At 39.7% G+C, this 10,949-nt stretch overlaps 1 protein-coding gene across 2 annotated transcripts; it reads left to right on the forward strand.

The window, feature by feature from the left end:
* Positions 1-6,608: 6,608 nt before the first annotated feature.
* LOC103933064 (zinc-finger homeodomain protein 1-like) lies at positions 6,609-8,717 on the forward strand. Of its 2 annotated transcripts, none has more exons than XM_048582054.1 (2): positions 6,609-7,654; positions 8,316-8,717. In XM_048582054.1, the coding sequence occupies exons 1-2, from the start codon at positions 6,841-6,843 to the stop codon at positions 8,387-8,389; spliced, it is 888 nt and encodes a 295-aa protein (XP_048438011.1). In that variant the 5' UTR covers positions 6,609-6,840; the 3' UTR covers positions 8,390-8,717. The 2 variants fall into 2 exon arrangements, with proteins under 2 accessions (XP_048438011.1, XP_048438012.1); XM_048582055.1 differs by lacking the exon at positions 8,316-8,717 and adding an exon at positions 7,830-8,147.
* The last annotated feature ends 2,232 nt before the right edge of the window (positions 8,718-10,949 follow it).

Consider the following 10,949-nt stretch of genomic DNA (forward strand, 5'->3'; position numbering starts at 1 on the left):
ATAGTGGCATTATTAAGAAGAAAGCTCTTTTGTTTGCATTATCTACATCTTCTTCAGTTGATTTATCAGTCATAGAACTAGCTAAATATAAGTCTGCTCTTAAGTGTCCCCTTTGGTTCAATGTTATGAAGGAAGAAATTGCAGCATTACATACACAAGGTACTTGGAGTTTGGTGGATCTACCTGTAAACAAGAACTTGTGGGTTGTAAGTAGGTGTTCAAGATAAAAAGACATGTTGATGGTTCTATTGCAAGGCATAAAGCTAGATTGGTGGCCAAGGGCTTTAGTCAATAACCTATACTGAGACATTTAGTTCGTTAGTTAAGCCTACAACAGTAAGAATGGTTTTGCCATTAGCTGCTCACTTTGATTGGCCTTTAAGGCAACTGGATGTGAAAAATGCATTTTTAGATGGCATTTTGCAGGAAGAAGTTTATATGGCCAACCACCTAGCTTTAAGGATCCATTACATCCTTATTTGGTCTGTAGGCTTCAAAAATCACTTTATGGTTTGAAACAAGCCTCAAGGGCTTGGAATGAGAAGTACACTGCATTGCTTCCAAAATTGGGGTTCCAAAATACATATTCAGATTCATCTCTCTTTGTGAAAGTTATTGGTTCTGATATTGTAGTTCTCTTACTTTATGTCGATGAAATAATAGTAACTGGCAATGATTCCACAGTTATCTCACAAGTGATTTCAGCATTGACTACTGAGTTTGATATCAGGGATTTAGGTTCTTTGCATTATTTCCTGGGAATACAAATTACCAAGACTGCCAATGGTTTATTTCTTTCCCAACAGAAGTATGTTTAAGACTTATTAAACAAAACTGAGATGCTTGATTCTAAGGCTTGTGATACTCCCTGTCTTCCTTACAATAGGTTGCTTAAGAATGATGGTGATCCTTACAATAATCCAATGTTATATAGAAGTGTTGTAGGTGTTTTACAATACATTACTTTCACTAGGCCCGATATTGCCTTCTCAGTTCATCAAGTGTGTCAGTTTATGCAGACACCAATGAATGTTCACTTCACTGCTGTGAAGAGAATACTGAGGTATTTGAAGGGTACCATGAACTTTGGCATTACTTATACTAGAGGTGATCTAAGTTTGAAGGCATTTAGTTATGCTGATTGGGCTAGTAACCCTAATGACCGAAGGTCAACCACTGGTTTAGTGATATTTTTGGGTAATAATCCTATTTCTTGGTCTTCCAAGAAACAACAGACAGTTTCTCAATCTTCTACTGAAGCTGAGTATCGGGCACTGTCATCCACTGCCGCTGAGCTAGATTGGATTAAACAACTTCTGGTTTTTCTGCATATTCCATTACTGCCTCCTCTTATTTTGTTTTGTGATAATCTTTCTGTTATAGCGTTGTCATTCAATCCTATTCAGCATCAAAGAACAAAACATATTGAGATCGATGTACACTTTGTCAGGGAGAGAAAGTTGCCAATCATCAGTTTAATGTACAGTTTGTTTCATCTCAGGAGCAGTTTGCCGACATTCTGACAAAAGGATTAAGTTCCACTTTGTTTTGTATACATTGTAACAATCTCTTGCTAGGATTCTCTAAGCATGAGATTGAGAGAGGATGTTAGACATATTAAGTAAATAGGTTAGATGATGACAAGTGTCAAAGGATTAAGAGTAGTTGTTAGTTTTGTAGTCTGTTGTGTTTGTTGTATAAATACTCAAGTACAGTTGCTTACACATTAAGAAAAATAAGAAGAAATACATTTTGATACAGTTTTACTTCTCTCTCTTCTTTCTCTGTCAAAGCTCTCGAATTCTTCTCTCAGGAATGTTATAGAACTTCATCTACAAGGTTAACAAGGAATACCAAAATTTTAAATTAAATTGTGTAAACCAAATAATGTGATTGTTGATGATTGGATTATTAATCAAGTGTCGGTTAAGGTAATTATTTGTTATTGATGACACATCATTTAGCTTATAAATTTGGTTTAAAAATTTAATCTCCCTAATATTATCCTTTTTATTAAAACGTAAAAAAGTCCTTATTAATCACAAATTCAATACAAATAAATCAGCCAAAATTTTAGGAATTGATTACTTTAATAGTCATTTTAGGGGTAAATTTGACATGTTAGTATCAATAAGGAATTCCTAATCATTCGACTTATTTTAAAAAGTGGACTATTGTTAAAAAAAAAAAAAAGAAATAAAAAGTGGACTGTTCTTAATAGTAGTTCAAAAAATTGGACTTATTACATGTGCATTTTGCATGAAGTGAAAAAAGTGATTTTTCATAATTCATTTGACATTTGACTAAATGATTGGTTCCAAAACATTTTCACCAAAAACGATGTTAGGGGATTTTTAGGTCAAGGTGGACTTCGGCTTGGAGAATGTCCTCTTATCTCCCTTGGTTCGATTTCGTACCAAGTCTTGAATATCTGGAAAGAGTTAGCTTGCCTTAGGAAATATTCCGGTTAGATCAATGACTCGAAGATTAGCATGATTAAACAAATAATGGCTTGATTAAGAGAAGCGTTCTATGAATACTAAGAAGTTCATCAGTTTTTGCATGAAAGAGAGAAAGATTGAGTGGTTGTATGGTGTTCTCTATTGAATAATCTGGATTCCCTAGGGTGGTAACAAGGCTTACGATGGCTCGAATACTCAAAGGGAGGTCATGGGAAATACTAAGGTTGTAGAGTAATGCCTCCTAGGTTTCTTTGGTTGTCTATGTTATGCTGGGGGATTGGGATCACTCTCTAAAGTTATTGACCTATATTTGTAGTTGAATGATTCATTCCCAAGGAATCTTTAGTTATGGCTTATTTCTTTCTCCCTTTTCTCCCTAGTTCTTATGCTACCCTCTATTTGGGTGCAAGATGGCTAGGTGTTGCCAACCCATGAAATCTACATCATGTCTCCTTCCCAAGGCACTGTTTTCTAGGTCAACTTTCCACAAGCGTTACTTTTGGTAGCACGTCTCATGGCTTTCGCGTGTTGAACTTTTTATGAGTTGGGAAGGTAAAGTTAGCCTCTTTCTTCATTAAATGTCTGCTTTGCTGGGGGTTTCACATGAGCCTAGTGTTAGGAATTGGTTCTTTTCTGATTGGATTGGTTAGCTTGCTAAGAAAATGGGTAAACTAAGCATGTTCTCTCTTAATGCTTGCCTATGTGGGCTACAAAGGTTATGGGCTTTGATTTTTGCCCCCCCCCCCCCAAGCATCCTAAAGTTCTTTATAATCTTGACTCCACATGGCCCCATAAACTCCCGTAACCATGCACGCTACAATGCACTTGACAAGCCTTGAGCATGTGACTTGGGCTTATTTTAGCGTGACAAATAGGTATAGGCATGACATGATTTATATAAATGTCTGACCTAATTACCATAGCATGGCATGGTCGTGAATATAATCCTTCCTTGATCCCGCACATTTGCATGTGTTTCGGTTTGACTTGGGGCTCTCATGGCAATTGGCCTTGCTCATGACATTTTTGGGCCTCAACATTATCCCCTTGATTGTTTGGGCTATGAAAAATCTTGAATAGCCTAAGCAATCAAACCCAGGCCCAAATGAATATTTTAAAGATAGTCTTTCTAATGGGACTTTTCCCTTTCCCGCGTTGCTACAAATGGTGTCATGACAATGTGCGCCCTTGTTTCCCGTGCATGTCTCATCATCTAAAGGAAAGGCTGGGTATTCGCTTACCTTTTTATGGTAATCATTTTAAACTTCCCATCTCTCTAAGACAGGCATTTAATTTGTCATTCCTTCTTCTTTTCTTATCCAACTCCTTTTTTTTTTTTTTCTTCTTCTTTTCAAATTCCTCTATGCTTCATCTTTCTTCCTGTATTGCTCAGCATCCTCTACGTTCTGGACTTCTTGTGTGCTTTGCTTGTGTTTTGCCATCTTTTGTGCCGAGCTCTTTTCAGGTGAGGAAAAATTTTACCTTTTTCTTTTCGTATTTTCTTGAAGGCTTTCGTGGTGGATTTTGAACGCATTCCTGCCCATTTTCTCCTTGCACACTTGGAACACTTTAGGGTTTTGTAGGTGAGGGGTATGATTTTTCCGCACGAAATATAATTCATATTCCTTAGCAGTTTTCAATTTTGAAACTTTGCATGCTTGCCTTTGTAGACTTCTTCTTGTTTGTCATGCATATTGTGCAATTATCACTTAGCCCCGCTTGATTACTTGTTGGTGTATAATCAAACATGATTAATTGATTGTATTGTTTGGCTTAGATCTTCATATAACATGCTTTTCTCGGCTAGATTTTCTATATTTTGTGGCTGGTTGGCATGGCATGGGCACATTCTGTGTGATAGCATGTTGGGAGGCTAGTCCTATGTTAAAGTCTTAGGCTTTTGCATGTGTATGTTTGAGTTTCTAAAGATTATGCTTTCCTCTAGGCATATTTGCTTGTCTTCCTAGGCTAGAGTCTCACCTTTTGCCCTGTTGTGCTTCTCTTCCATATGTTTAAGTGCCTTATCTTACATGGCTTGGTGGATTGCAGCATTTAATAGTTTGACGTTTGTGTCCTATAGGCGAACCATGACTTTGGAATCCTCAAAGTGCTTGACTACAGTAGAGCCACCTCCTCCCCTTGGTCCTCAAAATAAAGCTTTAAGGAGGATGAGTCTTCCTTGGAGTTGGCGCCTCTTATCAATCCTAGATGTATTTCATGCTGCTAGATAGAGAGTGTGATGCTTCTTGCGATCCGTATTCATTTCGACTTCTCGTGCGGTGAAGCTACCGGCTGGGCTGAGTGGGTAGACGTCGAGCTTGGATTCTCGAATTAGTGTGAGGTCTTGAAGAGGAAAAAGGTATTGGACTCTACCTTCTTGACAACGAAGTAGGTAATCCGTGTGGAACTAGACTTCTTCAGGCATGTGGTTAGACCCTGGAACATAGAAGCCCACACCTTCGTCTGTGCTTAGGCGAATTCACCCCTACCTTGGAGGACGTGGCCAACATTATGCATTTTCCTATCTCGGGGAGCATAGATCCCTTCTGCTATACCTGTCGCTGATGCTAAGATATTCAAAGTGCTGCAGAATAAAGCCCCTCCTTCCCCAAGTAAGGCCATTCATTTCAACAAATGGATTAAACATTTATGGTATAAATTCTAGGAATCAAACTGCAGGTTCGAAGCTATGATATGTTTGTAAGGACATAGATGCATGATTCCTTTGACTCTTGTGATTATGCGGGGTCACGTAGTTCCATTAACCTCATTATTCCTTGGTTTGTTGTATCACGAGTTAGATGAGATCCATGCTTTCGAGGAGCAGGTTGTCAGCAGCGTTCCAATCAAAAGTTTCTTATGTGTGAGCTTCCTACAAATCTTTCGCTTAGATTAGATCCATGCTCAAGCTGTGGTACATGCTCTCAATTTTACAGTTCAACAAGACTACGTGAAAGTTATTTTTTTAGTCTGATTCTAAGGAGGTAATCGACTGTATCAACACTAGATTGAAGTCACCACCATAGGTGTATTTTCCCTGCAGTTAGCCTAATTCGACTGAAGAGTCTCCTCCAGCACCACAAATGGGTGCGGGCTGCACGACAAGCTAACTATATGGTCAACCTGGTCACCTCACTAACTGTGAAGAAGACGTGCCTGAAAAATTGGGTCAAAAGACCCCCATCTTCTCTAATATTCATGCTGTCTAGTGATGGGCTGCCTTGCTCCACCCCCACCCCCCCCCTTTTGTCTTCATAGTCGTTGTCGCCTTTCCCCTTTTATTTTCTATTTCATTGTAGTGTCTTATGTTTGTTTGTCTTTTGGGGGCCTCGGTTGTTTGTGTGGCCTGCCTGCCTTTTTTGTGTTTTCGTGGTTTGGTGCTTTTGGCCTTGTTTTTAATGAAAGTTTGTTTGACCCAAAAAAAAAAAAAAAAAAAAAACAGAAGCTTACCAATTAGGCCGTGTGTGTGTAAAAACTTATGCATTGGGATGGGAAGGGGAAAATATGAGATAAAAAGAATGCCCCTCCTTTTCTAAGACAAACATTATTTCCCTTTAGAAATTGGTTGGTGACAGGTCTTGTGGAACCAAAAGGGTACAAGTTCAACACACCAAACCAAAGACGAAGAGTAGTATTCTAGTGTAGTGTTTTTTGTTACAAAAACACCCTCCCAATATTTTGCTCTCTTTTCTCAGACAGAAACACATGAAAAAAATCCAATATAAAATGCAAAATTTTGACGCCAATAAGCGCGTCACGCATGTCGGAAACGAGCGCACGTAGCCCAGCTGCCATAAATGTCGACAATCCCCCACCCTCTCTCCCCCGTATGCGACACCCCACGCGCCTCCACCTCTCTTTCTGCTGGAATATGCCCAGCACCACCATCCCGGCTTCAGCGCGTGGGACACTTTTGAACGAAGGAAATAAATATACAATTAAATAATTCTCTTGTTTTTATTTCCAGAGTATAAACGACGCGTACGGGCAGCGGTGGTCTGTCTGACACTCCCCCACAGCTCTCTGAAACTTACCGCGCGGTGTAAAAACGGAGGGTGAAAGGTGAGAGTGACCGGTTCAACCGGGAGTAGTCGGTTGGGAGTAGGAAATGGGAAAGTATATCAAGGGCTTTCAGGGAGACAAGCTATTTTGTTTCCAGGGAGAGGTAGTGAGGGACTGAGTTTATACAAAAATTTACACCTGACACACACACACTCTCACTCTCTCTCTCTCTCTCTCTCTCTCTCTCTCTCTCTCTCTCTCTAAACTCACTCAGCCCCCTCTTTATCTTCTTCTTTCTGGGTTGATTCTCTTTCATTAATTGGTGGGGTTTTTCCGTTTTTCTCTAATTTTAATCAATATATATTAATTAATTGAGATGGAGTTTGAGGATCAAGAGGAGCACGAGGAGGAGATGGAGATGGCGGCTAGTTACGACTCGCTCGGCAACTCAGCCGGAGGCCGAGTCAAAATGTCGAGTTCTGGACCAGATGGTTTGGCGCTAGCAGCGGCAGCTGCAGCGGCGGCGGCGTCTGAGCAGCAGCAGCAACCGAGGAAGGCTGTGAGGTACCGGGAGTGCTTGAAGAACCACGCGGTGGGGATTGGAGGCCACGCGCTGGACGGGTGCTGCGAGTTCCTGGCTGCCGGCCCGGACGGCACCCTCGACGCGCTCAAGTGCGCCGCCTGCAACTGCCATCGGAACTTCCACCGAAAGGAGGGCGACCCGGCCGGACACGGTCTCGGAGTCATAACCGACGCATACGGGCAGCTGGTGCCACACCACGGGCAGCAACACCACCCGCAGTTCTCACCGTACTACCGGACTCCAGCTGGTTACCTCCACGTGGCGGCGCACCACAGGCCGCTGGCTTTGCCGTCTACTTCGGGAGGGGGAGGGACCTACAGCGGGGGGCAGGAGCAGGATGACGACGTGTCAAATCCCAGCGGAGGCGGTGGCGGTGGCGGAGGGAGTGGGGGTTTGGGAATGGGAATGGGAACGGCGTCATCTGGGAAGAAGAGGTTTCGGACAAAGTTTAGTCAGGAGCAGAAGGAGAGGATGTTGAGCTTGGCGGAGCGGCTCGGGTGGAGGATTCAGAAGCAGGACGAACCGGCAGTTCAGCAGTTCTGTAACGAGACCGGGGTGAAGCGCCACGTGCTCAAGGTTTGGATGCATAACAACAAACACACTCTGGGTAAGAAACCCTAGCTAAGCTCTTAAGCTTATGTGCTTATAACTTAAGCTCGAAACAAAACAAACCCCCAAAACCAAACAATGAACATGAACAACAACCCTCAACAAGTACATCGTCGTCATCATCGACGTCGTCGTTTGATCTCTTCTGATGTTTTGTATTTATCATAATTTAGGACAACATCGTGACTTGGTTGCTAGCAAGCTAGCTACCATGTGGTAGTAGGATTTTATCAGTTACGGGGCATTCTTCTTCTGGATCACTGTGCCTGCAGCTGACTTTGTTGAGTAAAACTCTACTACTTTCTCCGGATTTTAGTGTTTTAGCTTATTAGCTAGGGTTTCGTTTAGTTTAATTGATCCAGTAGCTAGCCGGTGTTATTTGAACACTTGATTTAGATAAATGTGGCCCATTAATTTGAACATTTTATCAGTGCTGCATGTAAAATATTTATCTTAATTTGTTCATCTAGCCACCAAATGGGTTGACATTATCAATGTTTGTTGAGTTTGCAATCTTTAGCTGCGAATGCTGATCAAGATCATATCAATGTTTGTTGATTTTACAAATTAGAGAAGAACTTGCACCATGACGTCGTGTGGTCCAATATAATACAATTTCATTTGTAAGTTTATTTCTATATGACAATATTGCATTGCAGGATTGCAATGTCACGTGCTTGTAAACCTGTTCCATGCATATTGTTCTCCGCAATTTGTGTGTGATGACTTGTAGCTCTCTCCGCAATTAGTATGTGTGTGATGAGTTGGTGGAAGGGAGGATCAATCGAGCGTGTGTGATGGATTTTTGCATTTTCCTGTTTGATTTAATGACTATCGATCATGCCCATCTTTTCTCCACATGTTTGTACATTTCTGCAGTGTGTCTATGCTGCTGCTTTTTCTTCTCTTCTCATCAATTATTCAATCCCCCAAACCTTTCCGTTTTGGTCCACGAATCAGACTTTCTGTATTGGTATTAGTATATGTTGAGAAGCATTAATTGTATGATTGTATGGATGTTCTTCATTGACTGCAATGCAATGCAAAACTTTTTCTCTTTATTCATACCTACATATACCTATATCCGATGAATGCTTTCTATTTCCTTCCTTTTCCCCTTCAATTCTCTCTCTCTCTCTCTCTCTCTCTCTCTCTCTCTCTCTACCAAGTAGTACTCTTTGCTGTTTCTTGCTACATTGCATTTACTTTTGCGGTCATCATCTGTACTGCTGCAGAATGAATAAATAAATAAATAAATATTATATAATACTTACATGAACGATGAATTTCTTTTTTCTTTTAATTTCCATGAAAATTTATTTTTAAATGAAAGAGTATTTTATACACATTGATCCATGTAATCATATGAGGGAACTTGTCTGCTGTAGTAGAAGGTAAAACCCAGATGATGATGATGATGGGGTCACCTTGGGAAGGAAACAAACTAAGACCTCAAAGTTATATTTAATTATTTGAATTTTTTCTTTCGACAATTAATTATCACACACACACACAGAGCTATATGTTTCTTACTGTTTTTGTTTTCTCTTGGGAATTGTAGATATAATCAGATAGTGAAACACTAGTTTTTGTTTTCATGGAAATCAACTCAAAACCAAAATGTGGAGGGGTTCAGTCGATGATCGATAGATCCAAAGCTTGGTCTCTCTGCAGCGGATATATTAGTTACTATTTTTTTCATTAATTTCTTCTGCTTCTCTCTTTGTTTCCAAGTTTCAATAATCTGCTTCGAAGGGAACATGTGGGCACTCTAGCAGCAAAAATAAATGTAAAAAAGAAGGACACATCTTTTGTCTGCACCTACCACAACTTCTACCATGTATATTCATCCGGAAGGAGGATCTTTCCCCTCCTAATCTCTCTCTTTTTCCCTCATCTTCTATTTGAACGGTTACAGTTTAGCCATGTCAATATCTAATATTGATTTTTTTATAAAGACAATAAGACAAAAAATAATCTGCGAAAGGAGGGAAGGGAAGGAGATGGGAATAGGAGGGGAGAGAATCTTACTCCATTCACCTGTTGGTTGATAAAATATTTAATTATATGATTCCTTCCAAGAATCTCTAGTAATTAACCCCATTAGTGTTTAAGTAAATGTAACGATGGAAACTAACTCAGATAATTAACAAATAAAGGGGCCTGATGTAAGGTATTTGTGGCTACGTACTGAGTATATGTAATGATGTATGATATCCATGGCTTCTGCGTAAGCAAAGCCACGGATTGAATCCCGTGACCGAACCCTTAAGTCACGGTTGAGCTTAGTTTTCCAGTTGGACCAAATTCTGTTTTCAAAGCCTGGGTCCTTTTACTTGTTCGACTATTTTTAGGGTTTGATGTTTCAAGATTACCAGCAAAACCAATAGATACAAAGAAAAAGATGAAGTTTAGTTGGAAGTTTTGTTTTAATTTGTTTGCGAAATAAGAGCCAAGCTTCCCTAGATGACGAGTTCGTTTGAAGATACTTTGCTTGTTTTGGTGGAACCCTAACGTCAGATTAAAGCTGCACTGTGGTCCATATACGTATATTTGGAATCTGGTCAAACTTCAATTTAGTAGATTCATACAGTTGTAAATCATCATCTTATATATCCGCTATTCCTATCAATTTATGCTCATTAATTTTACGGACCGTCTTTTGGAGCTTTGGACGTTCAAAGTTAGGCCCAGAAAACTTTCGGCCGAAATAAAAATCGCGTTTTTGTTACTCTTTATATGCACTATATTATGCGATCCGAAAGATTGAGAATAACGATTCTTTATATTTAAGGAGTCAATCAAGCAAATATTCATGTTTTATGTTCATGCAGCAATGAAAGAGGTTGAGGTTTGATCATAAATCAATTGGTAATACAAAAAGTAGTTTAACTTCTCCGATGTAAAATTCATACTCACAAAGGTGGAGTCTTACGTGATCAATTCAAAGATGCAAGGGCTTTTAGAGAGAATTGAATTCCAGATTGGATAAGAAATTATATGTATTTATTGTACTTTTGAGAATTTGAGAATCCTGCTTTCGGATTATGGATGTTGTCATTTCTGCTACTTCAAAAAAAGGCCAGAGTGCTGAGACACAAACACCGAAACACAAAGCAAAAACTAATATTTGATGTATGTATGTATGTATGTATGTATGTATGTATGTATGTATGTGTGTCTGTTAATTAACCAAAGCTTGTATGATTATGTCGATTGTTAACTTAACTAAAAAAAAAAAGACGATTTGGATCGTTGAAGTTCGATGTGGTATGAGCTCCATAACTAATTCC

This window comes from the organism of the source record quoted next, unplaced genomic scaffold, assembly GCF_019419815.1.
Source record: "Pyrus x bretschneideri cultivar Hongxiangsu unplaced genomic scaffold, Pyrus_bretschneideri_v1 Contig18, whole genome shotgun sequence".
In the NCBI taxonomy this organism is placed as follows: domain Eukaryota; kingdom Viridiplantae; phylum Streptophyta; class Magnoliopsida; order Rosales; family Rosaceae; genus Pyrus; species Pyrus x bretschneideri.

Bases quoted from the DNA above. Each gene is read 5' to 3' on its own strand.
- LOC103933064 (XM_048582054.1), top strand. From the start codon at position 6,841: ATGGAGTTTGAGGATCAAGAGGAGCACGAGGAGGAGATGGAGATGGCG. The intron at 7,655-8,315 runs GTAAGAAACCCT...ATTGCATTGCAG, and splicing joins TAACAACAAACACACTCTGG to GATTGCAATGTCACGTGCTT.